The 19,557-nt window shown below is 38.0% G+C and overlaps 1 protein-coding gene across 1 annotated transcript in view; it reads left to right on the forward strand.

Moving 5' to 3' along the window:
* COL1A2 (collagen type I alpha 2 chain) overlaps nucleotides 1–19,557 on the forward strand; it is a 39,940-nt gene that overhangs the window by 7,716 nt on the left and 12,667 nt on the right. Inside the window, exons 5-31 of the mRNA XM_083859186.1 lie at nucleotides 1,768–1,812; nucleotides 1,909–1,962; nucleotides 2,259–2,312; nucleotides 2,690–2,743; nucleotides 3,256–3,309; nucleotides 3,587–3,640; nucleotides 5,370–5,414; nucleotides 5,620–5,673; nucleotides 5,779–5,823; nucleotides 7,801–7,854; nucleotides 9,255–9,353; nucleotides 9,439–9,483; nucleotides 9,591–9,689; nucleotides 10,281–10,334; nucleotides 10,434–10,541; nucleotides 11,487–11,540; nucleotides 11,643–11,741; nucleotides 12,606–12,659; nucleotides 13,039–13,137; nucleotides 13,911–13,964; nucleotides 14,615–14,668; nucleotides 14,795–14,848; nucleotides 14,948–15,001; nucleotides 15,783–15,827; nucleotides 17,650–17,748; nucleotides 18,400–18,507; nucleotides 19,350–19,403. Coding sequence (XP_083715312.1) covers nucleotides 1,768–1,812; nucleotides 1,909–1,962; nucleotides 2,259–2,312; nucleotides 2,690–2,743; nucleotides 3,256–3,309; nucleotides 3,587–3,640; nucleotides 5,370–5,414; nucleotides 5,620–5,673; nucleotides 5,779–5,823; nucleotides 7,801–7,854; nucleotides 9,255–9,353; nucleotides 9,439–9,483; nucleotides 9,591–9,689; nucleotides 10,281–10,334; nucleotides 10,434–10,541; nucleotides 11,487–11,540; nucleotides 11,643–11,741; nucleotides 12,606–12,659; nucleotides 13,039–13,137; nucleotides 13,911–13,964; nucleotides 14,615–14,668; nucleotides 14,795–14,848; nucleotides 14,948–15,001; nucleotides 15,783–15,827; nucleotides 17,650–17,748; nucleotides 18,400–18,507; nucleotides 19,350–19,403 — 1,746 coding nt within the window. The remainder of the gene's footprint in view (nucleotides 1–1,767; nucleotides 1,813–1,908; nucleotides 1,963–2,258; nucleotides 2,313–2,689; nucleotides 2,744–3,255; nucleotides 3,310–3,586; nucleotides 3,641–5,369; nucleotides 5,415–5,619; nucleotides 5,674–5,778; nucleotides 5,824–7,800; nucleotides 7,855–9,254; nucleotides 9,354–9,438; nucleotides 9,484–9,590; nucleotides 9,690–10,280; nucleotides 10,335–10,433; nucleotides 10,542–11,486; nucleotides 11,541–11,642; nucleotides 11,742–12,605; nucleotides 12,660–13,038; nucleotides 13,138–13,910; nucleotides 13,965–14,614; nucleotides 14,669–14,794; nucleotides 14,849–14,947; nucleotides 15,002–15,782; nucleotides 15,828–17,649; nucleotides 17,749–18,399; nucleotides 18,508–19,349; nucleotides 19,404–19,557) is intronic.

A 19,557-nucleotide genomic window follows, 5' to 3' on the forward strand; every position in this document is an offset into this window, starting at 1 on the left:
CTGAGACAGAAGATTGTGTTTTAGGAATGAGATTAACTGTAAAGCTGCTCTCTAAAGCAGACACAGGCCTAAAAAGTCAGCATCTTGGCTCCGGTTGGTGATGATTTTTTCTCCATGGCGGTACAACTCTTTTGATATCCTTGGATTGCACAGTTTTTTTAGGAAATTGGCCACCACATTTTGGTTCTCAACTTTTTAGTTAGTACTTGTTAGTGCAAGGCTGTTCTGAGGAGGACTCCTTATAGCTCATTGTATACTATGTACAAATAGAATTTAGGAGGTCTATTGCCACTCCATATGAATTTCTAGCCCTTCCTTATGTTAGCAAGCATATTCAGTGTACAAAGATAGCAGAATATGGGTTAAATTCACTGCACGCATTGACGTCACAGACAGTGCATCTGATCGGTGAGCAGCAGGAAGAAGGATGGCCAGGATTATTCTGGGTCAAGTGCTTGTCTCCACTTCCAAAACCACTCTAATATTAAATGGATTTTGAAAATACTTTGGCATCCTTTTAGTTATGAAATACTGGAAAATAGGAGTACCTTTAATCAAGTTCTGCTCTTAGTGTCAGATGATTAATCAGAAAACAGATGAGGATTTATTTGAGGTGTCCCCATTTCTATATTCCAATTTTTGAGTCAGTTAGGTTCATTTGACAGAATCAGCAGCAGAATCTACCTATTGTGAGGAAGTTTTAAGTTTCAAAAATAATATGTAACAGATTGGCAAGGGAAAAGTAGTTACGGAATATAATTTATGAAGAAATTCACAGGTTTTATGCAGCACATATGATTCAGACGGTCTAGAAACCAGAATTGCTGCAAAAATACGTACCCCATATGTATTTTCATATCCATGACATTGCTTTAACTTCCAGGAGTAACTTCCTATAATTAATGTACATTTATTCCTCTTAATAAAAGATTTTCAGTCTTATGGGAAAGTTACATCAACCACTGAAAAGCTGGCATATGATTTTAATCTTGTAATGAGAAAATCTAAAAGACTTTCCAAGAAAGCTTTAAAACCAATTTAAAACATAATTATTTCTATTGAAATGTCTCATAAATCATTTGTTTGGACTATAGAAGCTCTAAGTTAAAATTGCAGTTTGCAATTGTTTGCTTGCTTAGTAAAACTTAAGATAACTGTTTAAAGAGCAACAATCTATGGAAATTTCCTTTTTAGAAGTGATTTTCTCACACTGTGTTTTCAAGATATATGTAAATTGTAAATAATGTCAAGGAGAGTATATTAGTTACTTATTTTGCAAGCGATACAAAAATAATTTAATCAACACCAGAAAATAATGAAATATTTAAATAAAAGTAGATAATTATTGGAAATAGATATATACATAATATAAGAGCCTTTCATAATGAGTCATGACCCTCATCTTTAAACTCTGGACATTTCTGCACAGAACAGGTAGAGGGAAGAATTCAAAAAAGAATGAACAAGTTCACTTGATAACAAGCCAGAAAAGATTAAGAAGATGAATCATGAAGTTCTCAGCCATAATGGTACATTTCCAATCATCCCACTGGATTCTGTGCTGGTTCATTGCCATTGGAAGATATTTTCACTTGGACTGCCTGTGCAAATTCATGCAGAACTCTGAACTTCCTCTAATTTCATTTGAACATCGCACAGTGGAAACTGTGATGCTAACCAATATTTGAGGAATGCTGGGAATCAGTGTTATAGATAAGTTTATATAATTGTGATGTTTTTAAAAAGATCTTGTGATTTTTCTTCTAGGGTTTAATGGGACCCAGAGGCCCACCTGGAGCATCTGGACCCCCTGTGAGTACAGTCTTCTCTCTCCTACTGACATTGACATACCTGTAAAATTACAAATTATCTTGTTTGGGAACCAATAATATCTCCCTCATTTTTTAGGGTCCTCCTGGTTTCCAAGGTCTTCCTGGTGAGCCTGGTGAACCTGGTCAAACAGTAAGTACAGGTCACATACAGACACTGCTAGCATCAGGAAAGAGCACACCAAAGTAGGCTTGTAGTGCCTAGGCCCATTTCTCATATCCATATGCACTTCTTTGAATGTTTGGACATTCCTGCTTGATCTTGTTACAGGAACAGAGCTGAACACTCAGATTCAGGCTCTCTCCACTTGGAATCATAAAGTCTGAAGTCAATGAGGCTCCAACTACGCCCCAGCTCAAGTCAGAAAACAGTGGGAAGATGTATATGAAGACTGATGCTTCAAGTAATTCTCAATCTATTTTTAACAGGGTCCTCAGGGTCCTCGTGGTCCCCCTGGTCCTCCAGGAAAGGCTGGTGAAGACGTAAGTGGTTATTAAATGTTTCTCATCTATTTTGGGGTGGTGATTCAACTCTTACAACCAGATCATTGTTAAGCTAAGCATTCTATTGGCCACAGTTTTTACATTGTTAAATAAATAAGCCCCGATATAATTATTTTATGGTTTAAGAGGTGCAGTATGCTGGAAATATACAGAAAATTGGATAACTTCCAAACCACTCCAAATACATTATTTAACTTCCTGATTACAGGGAGAAGAAAACTTAAAAGTTAAGACTCTCGCTATATTTATGGAAAAAGAGAAGCCTTGCCAATATATTAATTTTTTTCTTGGTGGTTTGTGTTGCTATTTTATAAAAGAAGCTTTCCTTCTTATTGCATCTTTGTTGCATTTTTTAGGGTCACCCTGGCAAACCCGGAAGACCTGGTGAGAGGGGTGTTGCTGGCCCTCAGGTGTGTAGTGATCCCCTGGATACAATACAAACCAGTTCACTAATCAATGAAACCTAACAACCTTTCTGAATTTCACCACATTAACAGTCTAGTAATATTCCTTATATGGATTAATACAATTTCAGCCCTTACCTGCTGGGATATCATATAGTTACGTTTTTGTTCTGTTTCCGTACCCCATTCCCACTAAAGCTAGTAATGAGTAACAGAAGTGGCATAGTGAGGAGTTACACAGGAGCAGGTAAGCAGGCACCTTGGCATCGAAAGTTAAAAAAGCTGTGCTATCACATAGTAATGCATGAAATTTCTGAGATTCAGAACTGAAAAAATCAGGTTGATTACTGTTAGTCTAGAAACAAGTATTGTCCTGAGAGGTTAGGATTTGGATTTTGTTCCTTACTTGAATGATAATAACCCAAATCTACTTGTTAATTCTATTGACTTCATTATCTTTCCTTTTAACTGCTCTGTATAATATGAGAGACAATCATTCATGCGCTGTGTGGTTTTAGGGTGCTCGTGGTTTCCCTGGAACCCCTGGTCTGCCTGGCTTTAAGGGAATTAGGGTGAGTACATATACACTTTTCCCTGATTATTTAAGACTAACATCATTGCAGCATACTGAAAACCCCTGGAAATCCTCTGAAAGTGAAGAGTGCATGAAACTCTTCAAAGTTTTTAATATTGCCTGATATAAAAGACTAATTATTTCTGAAAAATCAGAAGATTATATTAGGAAATTATTTTATGTGGGAGAAAGTTTATATGTTATAAGACTAAGAATTTGAATATAGCCATTTGAGAGAATATATGTATCAATAATTCTTTTTCTGCTCAATTTAGGGACACAATGGTCTGGATGGTCAAAAGGGACAACCTGGTACTCCTGGCAACAAGGTAAAGACAAAATCTGAAATTGTAGGATGCATTTGTAGCTCTTCCTGGCAAAAGACATGTGAAGTCACATCCAATCACTCTTCCATATTGCCATTAAATGTTGCCCAGCTGCAATAATCTAGAAGTCAGTGGATCCATGTAGAACAAATACATGCACCTTGTCATGGGAAAACACTCCTGGGGCCTTGGTCTGGAGCCCTCAATCAAGTTGTAAGCAAGTCAGTGCTTTCTGTGAATAAAGGCTGCAGAATTGGCTCTTAATGATTGACTATTCAGCAGCACTTCAGACTGATTTTGCTATCTCTGCTCTTCTCTGGGTTGTATTCTACATTTGGGTAGGTTTTTTTGAAGCATGCTAAAATGAAAACATCTCATTTTTTCTACAAAACTATTGTGTGAGACACGTGGTCAGTGTAAGGCTTCCTGCTAAAACTTTGGATAAATGCAGTGCTTTTCTGAGTTAAGGCTATTTGATCCTCACAGTCTTTTTTTTTTTTTTTTTTTTTTTTTTTTTTTTTTTTTTGTCGTCTTCATATTAGTGCACATTTGAACACTAGCCTTTGAAAAAAAACCCTTAAAATATATTCTGAAATATAGTCTAGAAACATCTATGGTAAACTGTCTTTTAGTTTTTTCCTCTCCCATTCTGCCTCAGTACCTAATATTAGTGTTCTTGAAAAATTCACTGTTGCATCGTTGTGTTATAGGAAATTCTGACTGATTCACTGGAGATTTGTATTCACAGACTTCTAATATAACAATGAAAAACTCAAATAGTAATTCTCCATCTTTCTTGTTACTAAGAGCTTAGCACTACTTGGTTATAGGGTTTTTTATTGTAACATAGCATTCTTCAATATCACTGGAAGTTGTTAGCCTTCAGAAAAAGTTTAGATGGCAAAGTCTGCCCAGTCATTGGAGATTTAAAGCAGATAAAGCTCATAAATAAAGGATGGAACAGTTACTAGTAAGAGTGCTAGAAAATAACAGCATATCAAATCAAGGTTGTTCATGATTTACCATGCTGAAAGCAGCAATGAAGCAAAAACTTGCTCTCTTGGCAGCATTTAAGACTATTAAATTAACACACTAACGTGTGTTCAGATATATTCAGGATACAAGTGCTCTAAGACAAATCTTGTCACTGTAGACCAGCCTAGACCCATTGAGAATACAGTACTGAAGGGAGAGAAGCCATTTATTAATGGCCGATACTCAAATACTCAGTATTATTGGTCTTAAGTTAAAAATAACTGAGATCCTTATTTTAAGCCATTTGAGACAACTTTGTCAACTTATACTAAGGCAAAAGAAAGCATCATTCTGCTTCTGCTTTAGCTAAAAAACAGCTGCTGATTGATCTGGATTTTAGTTGACTATCCAGACCCAATCTCTTAAATGTATACTAGAGAGTAAATGTCAGCATAAAGAAAGGGGGTGAAGAAAGCTGAGCAAGTGACACAACTTTCTCTGGCCCTCCCCTTCTAAAAGGAATCCATCTGGCTGTGTTCCAGTGTATGCAGGAACAATTGCAGTTTCTGCACCCTCAGGACTTGATATGCTATTATTGTATAGTGTGATGCAGAAACATGGACAGTGCTGTGTTATAAAATGCTACAGAAGACACAGACAGTGGGATCCAGTAGCTGAAAACCTCACTAATAGTGTTAGACTATCTGTCCAAAGCACCCTTTAAGTAACTCAAACCTCCAAACTTTCTTCTTCATAGGGAGAGCCTGGTGCCCCTGGTGAAAATGGTACCCCAGGACAACCTGTAAGTATTCACTGCTGCTGTGGGAAATTAGAATCTGATAGATTTAGTTCAGCCAGCATTTTCTTCCTTATTTGTCATTATTGACACTCCAGACACCCAGATACTCTAATGTAATAGTAATATGACTTAGCAGAAGAAAAAAATCTCTATAATATCTATGTTCAATGAAAATATATAAATGAGTTAATTTAATTTCTCTTTCAAGGGTGCTCGTGGTCTCCCTGGTGAGAGAGGAAGAGTAGGTGCCCCTGGACCAGCTGTAAGTGGCTTCCCATCTGTCTGTCATCATGAACCAGCCAGTTACTGTGGCTTCCTCTGATATTCAGTTCTCTTTTAAAACTGTTTCTCATGCTCTTTCCTACAGGGTGCTCGTGGAAGTGATGGCAGCGCTGGCCCCACTGGACCTGCTGTAAGTTTCAGTCTTGCTTTTTGACAGCCTGGTTCCATTAGGCTTTGTGCTTCTCTTCCTGTTTTTAGAGGATTTCTTGAGCTTTTAAGAAGTTGATTGTGTTGATGTTTTTAACATAGTTCTTTGTTGCTTATCAGACCATCACAAAGAGAATTAGTGACACATAAACCCTTTGCAGACAATATCATGAGAGCCTCAGGATTTATATTGAATACATCCATATCAAAGGAACCAAATATTCTCTTGTTTGCACTGGTGATTTCATGAGGTTTTCCAGCACATCTCACTGAGAAATACCCAGTGCACAGAATTCTCATTTCCAACAGTCTAACAGAATCATTTTCATCCAAAAGCTAGAGACTTTCTACTTTTTAACAGCTACATACCATGCATGTGTTACAGATGGCTATAATTATATACATCCTGTAAATTATATATGCACAACAGGGCATAGCTTTGCACCTATCAGCCTAACAGGCACCAGTCTTTTTCATTTACCACTGATACCTGAGTTGTAAGATAAAGGCCAGCAAGATCCAACTCTCCTGATCTGACTGGTAAACAGTAACTATTCTAGTAAGAGCTAATCCAGTGCAGATTTGTCTGTTTAAAAGGAGTTAGTGTTGCCATAATTTACTCCTGACTTCAAGTAAACCTCATTTATCACAGCCACATAAGTATGAGCAAATAAGGATATAATTTTGAAACTGTAAAACAAATCTGAAATCCACCAGAAAAATAGTAATAACAGTTAATAGGCTTTTTTCTTCCTGCCTTCAAAAGTTAAGCATATGATGAAGCTGTACAAAGTTTGTACATCTGTTTTACCAGTGTTGATTTTAATACCCATTGTCACTTCAAACACCTGTTGGGCTTTAACAGAGTAGAATGTGAGCATGGCTGTGAATTTCTCTTAAGTTCTCCCACGTGGAATATTTAAAAAATCTTACAGCTAAGATCTGATGTAGTAGAACCAGAACATTTTAGCTGAAGACATTTTGAATGAAGGCAGTTGAGCTGCTATAGGAAAAATGCTCTGAAGCTGCCGATTGCATAAATTGTTATTCGCAATGGGCACAGTGTTGCATTATGTCCCGGTGTCTGTGCCAGGCTGAGGTTATGATACCTTAATATTCTGCAGAACAGTTATTAACGCTCATTTTTAAAGCTAAAACAGAAATAATGTTTTATCCTTCTTTCCATTTGAAATTTAAAATGTAAAAATGTCATTTCAATGAAAATTCCGAAAGTTTATGCTTACAAACATATCCTAAAGGGCATTTGGTCTTTTATTCTTTTTTCCCTTATGCAAAACTAGTGACAATTCCAGGTACCCCTTTTATAACACAGTAGGTTATACAATGTCTGAAGCCAATTCCTCTTTGTCATACCAGCTGACACATTTTATTACCTTGGATTTGTGAGGCAGTTTTATTATAAATATTGCTAATTGAAAGATGTTAGCTCACAAAATAGTAGGTACCAATTCCTAGTATCAATTAGTGAGTTGGGTTTTTAATTAGTAATTGAAGAAAAACGATCACTTTTTATTTGTATGCCTTAAAAATTAAGGCCATGGATCCATCTTCTCTTCTAATGTCTGGTATGTTGGAACTTTGTCCCAATGTAATTATAAGTCTCACAGCAATAGGTAAACATGGAATCAGTCATCTTGCCTTGCAGATGCCTGCCTCTGCTCATCCTCTGTTCTTTCTCAGGTGTTTGGCCTCGAGGCAAGGTTTTAGCAATTCTTGCTTAATTTGTACTGCAAGTGTTGTTTAAGCATTGACCTGGCTCTTAACTGTTTGTAGTGAATCAAATCTGTCAGTTTGGAACTGCAAAAGGCAACTAATATACTGAGGTGGTGATGTGTGGAATAAATAATTGTGCATGTTTTCAATCTGCTTACTTCAACAAGCAAGATGTTTCTGTTGTCAGTGAATAACTTCACACAACTGCTTCCCTTTCATTTCTCAGGGCCCTATTGGTGCTGCTGGTCCTCCAGGCTTCCCAGGTGCTCCTGGTGCTAAGGTATGAACATCTGCTTCATGGTGGTACATTTGATAGTGAAGATGAAATGTAGAAACCAGAATTTCTAGGCAGAGACAAGCCCCCACCCTCTATGAACTAAGAGTGCTTTCTTAAAAGTTACTCTAGGGATTCATCCCCATCCAACCTGTATTTAGAGAACATCAGATATGAATGATAATTTAAAATACAGCACTTACTTCACAGTTGAAGATCGATGCTGGGCAGGTTCAGGAAGACACAGAACCTATATATAATGTGGTGCATTATATACACCTTCCAAAGGTGACATGAATCGTGATAAATGAGCAAAGCAGCAGTGAACATCACTTTACAGAAATAGTGGGGGATGAAGCAGTATTTGGGTTCTGCATTTGAGTATTGGGCCACTTCCAGTCTAAATCCTTGAAATTACAATGCAGAAATTGCATTAATTTTTTTCAGGTTTAGGGCAATGCCATTTTGCTCTTGCAGACTCTAATTTAAATTATTCACTTTATTGCTCAACTCTTACTGTATTTTACCTGGGTAAGAGCCTCAATATATTGAGTATTTTTCTCTGTCCAAGGAAGGACAGAGAATCTGGGGAAAGAGTATTGCATATACTTAATTTACAAATTTTGCTGACCATTTGTCACAAAATCAATGCCATTCTGTGTATCAGACAAAACTGAATCCACTTTTAGAAGAAAAAAATACTGTTTTCTACACCCTTTAATTTTACCTGCTGGGAAGATGAGAAAAAATTGAGATCCCTTTCAGGTTATTCTTTTCAAAAGGCAAGACTTATGAAAACCATTAAGTCTTCTCTAATACAGATGTAAGCATGGATGTAGTTTCAAAAGAGAAAACTGTCCACATATCCAGGGTGAACTCTGACTGAACAGCTGAAGAAAACTTGTCATTATATTCAGGTTCTTGTAGTCAGCTTAGGGAATAAAACCTTATGAAAATAAACAGAAGAACCTTTTTTTTGTCATTTACTCCATTGTGAACAGCATCACATGGCACACTGATCAGGCATAATTTTGCATCTATGCAAATGGCATCTGAAAGTGCAAGATAATGGCCAATTAAGTCTCAGGTACTGTGGCACCTCAGGCCAATTCTGGGAGCACATGGATGCAAATGAGACTGGAATTCTAATTCTGATTTTTTTGGTCAACTTCTGGATAAGCATCTGTTTTTCCTGTCTTAGCCATTCCCTTAAGTGGAGCCTAACTAGACATCCCAACTTGAGTGCCTTTAAAATCCATTAAAAGCTCTCAGCTGCTTGGTTTCCTGGCCTCTGAAGTAGGAATAGACAAATATGATTATCTTCATGCCAGGCTGATACAGGATTGCTTCAATGTTGCCATAACACTATGTACACTGATAGAGGGTTCTGTCCTTCTCTCCAACAGGGTGAAATTGGACCTGCTGGTAATGTTGGTCCCAGTGGTCCTGCTGGCCCAAGAGGAGAGATTGGACTTCCTGGTTCTAGTGGTCCTGTTGGCCCTCCAGTGAGTAACTTGCCAGGTTTTATCAATTGTCAGATGTGGGCACTTTTGATTCCGAATTAATCAATATTGTTGTCTTTTCTAACAGGGCAACCCCGGTGCTAATGGTCTTCCAGGGGCTAAAGGTGCAGCTGTAAGTACAACTACACTCACATGTGTTTGCTCTATAAAAACAAATTCAGTTAATGCAACAGAAAAGCCAATGGATTCACAATACCTTTTTCCACCTCTGATGGACAGGGTCTTCCTGGTGTTGCTGGTGCTCCTGGTCTGCCTGGTCCCCGTGGTATTCTTGGTCCTCCTGGCCCTGCTGGTCCTAGTGGTGCTAGAGGACTTGTTGTAAGTGACCTCCTGTATTGCATGGATTTGAAAACCATACACAGTGACCACAGTTGTAAAAGATCTCCTCTGGATAACATTCTTGTTATAGTGCAGACATTTTTTCTTGATGCACTATAATTGAACATTGTAGTTAATTTCTGTGCCTCATTACTTGCTTTAGATGCTGAGACTGAAAAGATTCACTTTGTACTCCCTATGAGTGCAAGAGGTAGTTAGACTCAATGAAACTTGTGGGTCCCTTCCAAAGCAGAATATTATATAACTGTGAAGCTCTGTCCTTGTTGATAGCATTGAGAGAGATGTGGCAGCCATCTCACAGCTAGGCCCTCAGTGGGTATCACCAGTAGAGGAATCAGTCCTAAATGTGTCATTGTTCAATACTATCATTTCTAAGCATGTTCAGCATGTTTGGTTTTGTGCCTTTTAAGTCAAAAATACAGTCCTGCTCATTGATCGTTTTCACAATAGAGGGTGGCATGCCATTAGATGATAAAAGAAGTTTTTGATTCATGAGTAAGCTTTCCAGGTAGAAGAGAGACTTTTGGAATGATGCCTAATTCTGTCATCTCTTCATGTTTCGGACTCTAGGGTGAACCAGGCCCCGCTGGTGCCAAGGGAGAAAGTGGTATGAAGGGTGAGCCTGTAAGTATGGCAAAATAGGAAGGCTTTTTCAATCAAAAGTCTGATAATATCTGCAACACAGTGTCTGATATCTTCTTTTTCTCTGTTTATCCAAAATAGGGTGCTGCTGGACCTGCTGGCCCTCCTGGCCCTAGTGGTGAGGAAGGCAAGAGAGGCAGCCCTGGTGAACCTGGCTCTGCTGGTCCCCCAGGCCCTGCTGGTCTGAGAGTAGGTTTTCTTTTCATGTTCCAGATGTAGAAGCGAAAAGGAAAGTGGAAGTTAATCTAGAGTCCCACGGGCAAATTTAATAGTTATGAGTAATTAAATTTACATTAATGCTGCTAAGCAGTGATAATTTTCCATTCTGAGCCTTTTGATAAATTGAGACCAAACACATTTTTACTTTGCATTAATGCTTATTTACTCTCTTATCCCTGAAGTATTTAGAGATTGCTTTGATTTCTCCTCTGTGTAATATTTAGTGAATTATCTTTTGATAACTCTTAAAATTTTGTGATGGGATTTAGAATAGACATTGGCCTCACACATAATGGGAGGGGAAAGCTTCCAATTAAGTATCTTCAAGGATGCCTAGTAAACTTTTCACTAGGTGAGAAAGCCACTCCATGAACTTCAGGAGGCGTGTAGCTTCATGAAGGAAAAGAATTCACAGGACAGTAATAAGAAAAATGGCAGTGCTTCCCCCAGATATATATATATATATATATAGTTTTTGTGTGGGGTTATTTTTTGTGGGTTTTTTGTTTGGTTGGTTGGTTGTTGTTGTTCTTGTTGTTGTTTTGTTTTGTTTTGTGTTTTGTTTTTTGTTTTTTGGGGGTTTTTTTTAGAGATAAAGAATTTAGAGTCAGTAACTCTCTACAGGGAATATGGAACTGTGTGGGCCAGGTTGTGGGATCCTACCTGCTGGCTAGTGCTACTATTAGTTACAACGAACACTGAAAATGATACAAACAGAATTTAAATAAATCTACAGGAAGTGAGAGAGATTTCTTTCGCAATACCTGTTTACACTGAGGTGTGTGTGCTTAAAGCTGCACTTACCTCAAATTCAGCAGACTTGCTTGGAAGGCTGAAATCCAGTAGGCACCATACATCTCACAGGAACAGATTTATTTCTTTCCCTTTCTTGATTTGTTTTGTGTTGACTTGCAGGGTGTACCTGGATCTCGTGGGCTCCCTGGAGCTGATGGCAGAGCTGGCGTCATGGTAAGACTTTTGCCTGGGTCACTATTTCTGAACCACCTTTTATATACAGATGTGCAATGCTTTTTGCTACCTCTGCCTAATTTTATTTATTTATTTTGGTAGGGACCTGCTGGTAACCGTGGTGCTAGTGGTCCTGTTGGTGCTAAGGGTCCTAATGGTGATGCTGGCCGTCCTGGTGAGCCTGGTCTTATGGGTCCAAGAGTAAGTTTGAACTCTGTGGATTAAGTTTGAACTACATACAAAGAAAATTACTTACAATTAATGGACAAAATTGTTCAGAAATCCAACTACAAAAGTTCAGCATGTGTTAACCACAGTTAGGCCACTTCCACCGCTCAACTGAAAAAAACAATTAGGAGCTATTAGGAAGCATCTAAATGTTTATTTAAATTAGTTACTTTTGTTAGGGTAGCATTTGATCACCTTGAGATGGAGCACTGTCCTCTTGTACTGGATACTGCATTGGTTTCTGTAAGGGGTTTCCCCTTGTGATTATTTACAGAATGTGATCATTATGATCATAATTGAGGTGTATGTGTTCTCTTTAATGAACTCAAAGGAAAGCAGACCCTACTAAAATGATGTGAAATGGCTGATCTCAATTATTTCTTTTTTATTTTGCAAATTATTTCACTGAAAACAGCCACTCACTTTTAGTAGTGTTGGCTGCAGCCAGATTATGCTCATCTCATTACATTTATATTCCTTATTCTTTCTCTTCCTACCCTACCCTGTGAAGAGAAAGTTTGCAATGCATGTATGAGTATTAGGCATCTGCAAACATTGAAACACACTACCCTCCAAAGCAGAGCCTAAATTAGTTTCTCTGAGTAAAACAGGTACTTCCCTATACTGATTTTCAACTGGCATGGGAGCACAAACCAGCAAATTAAGTCAGTGTGCTTCAGGTGGAAATGTAATAGCACCTACAGTCCTGTTTAAACAGTGTACATTGATAACTTGGCACCTGTGTGTCTGTGCATGCATACATGTAGAAAAAAAAAGATGGTTATGTGTTAAGTGAGTGGGTTTCCTTCTAAAAACGTGAAACTTTTCCTTTCTCAGGGTCTCCCAGGTCAGCCTGGAAGCCCAGGCCCTGCTGGCAAGGAAGGTCCTGTTGTAAGTACCTTGCTTTTTATTCTGTTCTCCCATTGCATGGAAAAGAATGAAGTACAGTTGTATAAATCAGACATCTCAGCACTGAGCTCTAACACAATTGTGTAAAACCAGCAAGATTTTCTATTGCATTAGTCAGAAGATCAGTATGAAGCTTTCCATGCATTTCTGTGGGTCTCCAATCAGGCCTGTGTCCTGGAAGGGAAAAAAGAAATACAGAGTTCTACAGAAAGGAGAACAAGGGAGGGATGCATCAGCATGCGATGTATCAGCAATGGTGAAAAGTTAAATGACATTTGCCTCCTGTTAGTACATATTTCTGCTAAAGCTGAACTCTAATTAAATTACCTCGGCCATTTAATAGTATGATTGCTTTTTCTAGGGTTTCCCTGGAGCAGATGGTAGAGTTGGGCCAATTGGTCCAGCTGGGAATAGAGGCGAGCCTGGCAACATTGGATTCCCTGGACCAAAAGGTCCCACTGTAAGTACACTACAGAAACTTTCTATTACTATGAAAGTATTTCCAGATTAATCTGTAGGTTCCCAACTCTGTCATTAATCCAACACATCTCCTTGTATCCTTCTGTGCTGCTCACTGGATGGCATCCACTTACATTCAAGAGTTCTATTTCAAATTATTACCCAGTTATCTAAAAAATTATTAAAGAAATGAAAAAGCAGTTTAATTAGCTTAGGGATATTTTTGACGTTGAAGTGATTTGAATAATATACATCTATTTTATGATTTCAGCGTGTCCATTTTATCATTTCTGTATAGTCACATCTGTAAAAGTTCCGTCAAGTTTGGCCATTAAGCCAGTTCCAGAGTAGTGCTATTTATGGAGCACTATCCAAAGCTCACTCAACTTAGAAGAAAAGCCACCAGTGACTTCAGTGGAGTTCTTTACATGTCCCACAGAGGCCACAGATAACAATCATGTCCTGGACTTGGGTGTTGCTGTACATACACACACATGCAAAGATATAGTGTATTGCATAGGATACTATGTGGAGTGCCATGAATTACAATTTCAAAACATAAAGGCATCGAGTATTGAAAAGAAAAAACATACATTGTTGAGCTAATCTAAGTGATAAAAAAGACAGATGGAGCTTGTGTGTGTTTTAATTGGGGTTAAAGAAATATTATAGTAAATCTTCTGGCAGTGAAAATGTAAGTCTCTGCTTAGTAGTTTAAACTGAATCTAATATGAAGTGTTGGTTAACTTTTCTATCTTTTTCTTTCAACTTCAGGGTGAACCTGGCAAACCTGGTGAAAAAGGCAATGTTGGTCTTGCTGGCCCACGGGTATGTGGATATATTTTCTTTATCATTTTCCAGAGAGAAAAAAAAAGTAAATTTTCCAAACCTATGTAATAAAATAGCATTGGCTTCTGGAAGTACAAATAGATGTTGAAATTAGAAAATCCCTTGGGAATGCATTCTTTTTAGCCTCATGTCAGTGGGGGCTATTACTTAATGGATAAATGAAAACTCCCCTTCTTGGGTATTACTTGGTAGTTAATCATGGGGTATTATTCCATGAAGACAAAAAAATAGGACTCCCTTGTCCTTAATTCTTAGACCACAGTGTATGGTTTCTAATTAATCCTGTAAATTTCCAGCTTTTAACTGATAATTGAAACTTACTAATTCTTCCATTTAAGGGACCCAAAAAACAGTTTGCTGCGGGAAAAATGCTATCAGCAAGGGTTTTTATATTCTGTAATTCCAAAAGAAGTTTTTTTAAGTATAAATGTGCTGCAATAACTAAAACAATAATGAGAATTTAAAATTTTAAGCATCTTTAGTACCTCTGGCTGTGAAGTTCTTGCAAGTAAATGGTTAAGTTCAAAATACATAGTCAGAGATCTTTGGTTTTGGCACATAATCATTTAGAGATATTGCTCATATCAAATCAAAACTTTGATAATAGCTTTCTGCTTGAACATTTATAGGGTGCTCCTGGTCCAGAGGGAAACAATGGTGCTCAAGGCCCTCCTGGAGTCACTGTAAGTAACAGCTTCCACATATATCCATTTTGTGATTTACTTTTCATCAATGGGACTTCCCATTTTAAAATCCACTTCCCTGTATTTCTTCTTCCAAGTTAATCACTTGTTTTTCATTGCATCCAGGGCAACCAAGGTGGAAAGGGTGAAACAGGTCCTGCTGGCCCTCCTGGCTTCCAGGTAAGTAACTGCATGCTCTGTTCAATCTTATCTATGGTTTCCAAAGTGTGAAGAGCTTCTGCCTTAACTATATTTGTATTCTTATTTCTTTACACTCAGGGTTTGCCAGGTCCCTCAGGTCCTGCTGGAGAGGCTGGTAAACCAGGCGAGAGGGTGAGTGACAGACACAGCATTCCATGGACGGGGCAGGCATTGCATGAGGGCTGTGCTTGCAATGGCACATGGGGTGAAGCAAGAGCCTGTTGAATCTATTTGCCAAAACAAAGCTATCAGGGTAACTGCAAACTTTAATAGTCCCTTTTGCATTGGAACTTGCATCATACTCCCTTTTTCAAAGTTTTGGTATGAAACAGAGAAAAGACAGTCCTTTGCTTTTTGAGCCTTAAGTAGCAGTAAAATATGCTTCTTCCCCCAGAAGAGACAGTACATGAAAAATATTTTACTTTACGTTTCTTCCAAAATCTTCAAGGTTCAATCTAACCTGCACTACTCCAATTATGTTTTTGCACTTCAGCTGATTTCAGGGAATGTACAATGGCATCCAGCTGAGGTGGTTCAGTCATAACTCATGCTCTAATTCTGCACAGTTAGTGTGAGATGTAGTCTGCAAATTGTGCATCCTTTGTCATAATCAGCTTTAACATTTATAGTTACATCTGTGTCCCTGTGAAAGAGTTTACATTGTGTATACCTGAAAAAAGAGCTTGCAATTTAATAACTAACTCTACAGATGAAAAAATATTATCGAATGTGTACCTTGAGATATAGCTGGAGGAAAAGGGCTTATTTCCACATATGTAATAAACTGTCTGAAAATTGGTCTGAAACTTTTTAATATGCTGCTGCAATTTGAGAATTTCCATTTTTTGCTAAGAGACAAAGTACAATTTAAGCAAGTAAAATAAACTTTTCCACTATATCTGCTCTCTTATAGGGTCTTCATGGTGAATTTGGTGTCCCTGGTCCTGCTGGCCCAAGAGTGAGTAACTCATTTGAAATCTGGTACAGACTGTCTTAATAATGTGTTCAATAATAATAGTAACTAGACACAGTAACTAGTAACACTGACCTTCTTAGCCCAAGCATTTCAGTTTTACTATCCTTTGCTTAGGCAGCTCCTACCTCCCCACTACTGTCTTTGAATAAATAGTGGGCTGAATTCCAAAACTGGAATAGTCATTAGAAGGTATTGCCTCCCACTTCCCTTTAATTCTGAGCTGTCAATAAACATCCTCAAAGAGCTTTGTGTGAACACCTTTCTGCATGGCAGGAAGATGCCATTTATGTAGAGTAAGGAATAGTTTATAAAGGGCTTAATTAATTATTTGCTTTCCAAATCTGCCTCTAGAGAGACTGATATTTAACCCACTTCTGTTCGGTCTTCTTTTCTTCTGACTTCCAAACAAAATGTGTCCAGTGACAAATATTCCCATTCATTCTTATAAGTTACTTCAATCAGTTTAAGCAGCACTTTTGCTCCCTGTTTTAGTGCCCTGAGTCTGTATCAAAAACTATGCCTGCTCTAAACTCTCATTTTGGCAATGCATCCCAGCCAAGTTCCCTTTGTCATAGCAGTAGCAGTCATTTGCCTCTGCTTTAGCTTGCCCTAAGCATCACATATCCAGCCCTCAGTGTATTTCATACAATATTCCAAATTAAGTCTTACTGATGCTTTATACACAAAAGTAACATATCCTAAAAGTACCCCACTGTTTGTGCCAGATCACATTTTTCTTTTACACATCTGTCATATTGTTGGCTATTGCCTTTCCCTTACAGTCATTTTCACCACTGAAACCTCCATTTACAGCAGAATTCACAGTTTTGGTACCTAAATGAATGGCCTGGTACTTTCACTCTTGAATTTTATCTCTTTGCTGTGGCAGCCATCTAGGAGGTTATTCACTTCTTCCTGTGTAGTCTGCCAGTCCTTCTTTCTGTTGACAAATGCTTCCACCTTTGTGATATTTGCATATTTCTTCTTTTTCTGCCTCTCTGTAATTAACAAAATGTATGAAAAAATTTAATTTAGGAACATCTCTACAATATAAATTAATCTGTTGCATCACTGGTGCTTTCTACTGGTGTACTATCTCCCCTTAAGTCAGTTCTTTGACCACATTATTGTTATACAAATTCCAAATTCTCCAGCATAACCAAAAACTCCATTATACCTTATCAGATTGTTTACTGATGTCCAGCTTGATCACACTGAGATAATCTGTGATATCTTTAGTAAAACTAGTGTTTCTATCTTTGATAGATCTATTGTGCCTTTAAATCAATGCACAATAAATCATGGCTACTTCCATGTCTCCAGATCTATGATTCAGAATTTATCCTTATACCTGTTATAATGTACATGTCACATTAGACGGCATTAGGTGTTACCTTTATTTTCCTGTCATAAGGCATTTGCCAATGTAAAAATAATTGTTTGCCAATTACTATCCCTTTAATTTCACTAGAATCCATTATTTGTCCTAAAGCAGAATCTCCATTTGACAGTAGAATGCCAGACAATGCTAACAGAACAAGCACAGTAGCCAAAATCCATGTTCAAGAAGTATTATTAATACTTTAGTTGTCAGCTGTTGTCATGATGCAAGACTTTTACTTCATTTTGATATTTTTGTGTCAAAAGCTAGAGCCAATCCTTATGACCAATTTAGTTAACAGCTGCACAGCTCTAATTAAAGGTTTGTTCAGCTAAAAATGCATCACACTGTCATTGCACCTAGCCAGTGCTTTCAGCTAGAGAACAGTTCAAGGAAGCACTCAGAGCAGACTGTCTCCTGTAGGGTGAACGTGGTCCTCCTGGTGAGAGCGGTGCTGTTGGTCCTGCTGGTCCCATTGGCAGCCGTGGTCCCTCTGGCCCACCTGGCCCCGATGGTAACAAGGTATGCCTTTTCCAGCTGCCATTTCCTGACTGCTGAATTCCTGATGAATGCAATCCAAAACCTCTCTCCAAGTGGTAAAGTTCCATCCCAGCTAGTCCACATTAATATTAAATGGGTTTATGTTTAGTACTGTAGATGATGGGAGGGGAAGTTGTTTTGAATACAAGTTGTCAGCTGGGTATGCTGTTACTCTGTTTGGAGATAGGATCTGAGATTCTGACCAAAATTCATGCTGACTTCTGTTTATACCCACACCTCTTATAACAGGAAGCTTTTGTTTTTAGTAAGCAATATTTTCTCCCAGATATTAGGGCAATAGTAAGTGATCATCTAGCAAATGATGATATTGGCTTGATGCTAAATGAATCTGGGTCTTAGTTTTCTGGATTTCCATAGCTAGTCTTTCTACAGAGTTTAGTTTGGAAAATGGACCTAATATCTCAGGAGCTCACAGAATCAGAGAGAGAGTATTCACATCCAGCATCTTCACTAGCTGGAAAAGTAAAACACGTACAATAGCTCAAGACAAAAATGTTACTACTCGCACTGTTTGCAGCCAAGTAGAATGGTGGGCAGAATAGTAATGATGATTTTGTTCCAAATGGTGTGAGTGACTTGACCCTGACTTACATGATATGCTGTTGCTGCTAGGGTGAGCCTGGCAATGTTGGTGCTGCTGGTGCTCCTGGTCCTGCTGGTCCTGGTGGAATCCCAGGAGAGAGAGGTGTTGCTGGTGTTCCAGGAGGCAAGGGTGAAAAGGTAAGATGGAAAACTGGCTTGTTACTGCATGCATAGGTTTGAGATGCCTAAATTTCATTAACTTGGAAAAACCTGCATGTTACCCCAATGCAACTTTTATTTACTGTGAAACTGTATTACTCAATAGTCAGAAAGTAGAGATTTTGTTGGTCTAACAGACTGTCTTTTCTAAGGTGCTACTGTAAAACCTTTTAAAAAACACTGTGTATTGACATGCAGATTAATGCAGATTGACATGCAGATTAATGCAGAACACTAGGTTCTATCAAGAAAAAAAGAAAGAGAACAAAATGCTGATCTGATTTCTTGACTCTAGTAATGGCCTGAAAATAACTTTTTGTTATATGAAACATATGGCATTTTATGTGTCCACCCATATGACATCATTGTTTTTAATAACTGTTTTCTTGCTTCATATAGTAAGTATACATGAATATCCAGAAGAATTTTTACAGATGAATATCCCTTGACCAAAAGAAAAGAGATTTTGAGGGGGATTTATACTCCTCATTTGTAATATACACAGACGTGGTTTTCAATTTCTGATTCCATTCAAAATTCTTAGGACCTGGGAAAAACCAAGAAAGTTTCCCATGACAGAAGCAGGTTTATTCTGAAAAGCATGTCAATCCCCTTTCCAAACATTCACTTTGCAAGTTAGGACCTACTCAGCAATAAGCAAGAAATAATAATCAACACTCATTTCTCCAGAAAACCTAGCATGATAAGCTTTTTGTATGATATCTAAGTAATGCACAGATACTCAGCAAACAGCTCAAGACTTCTTTCATAGAAACTATTGTGTTCACTACCAATACAGCTTTTTCCACTGTGTGTTCCAGGGTGCCCCAGGTCTGAGAGGTGATATGGGTGCAACAGGAAGAGATGGTGCTCGTGTAAGTATCTTCTGATTCTACTTGACTTTACCTTGGTACACCTCAGAACTTAAATAACTGAGAAGGATTTTCAGAACTTGCATTTCCCACTGTATTTCATTACTGCTTGTATCTGCTCATTTTTGATACAAATCAATGTAATTTTGTTGCCTCT

Source organism: Zosterops lateralis (genome assembly GCF_965231275.1).
Source record: "Zosterops lateralis genome assembly, chromosome: 1".
In the NCBI taxonomy this organism is placed as follows: domain Eukaryota; kingdom Metazoa; phylum Chordata; class Aves; order Passeriformes; family Zosteropidae; genus Zosterops; species Zosterops lateralis.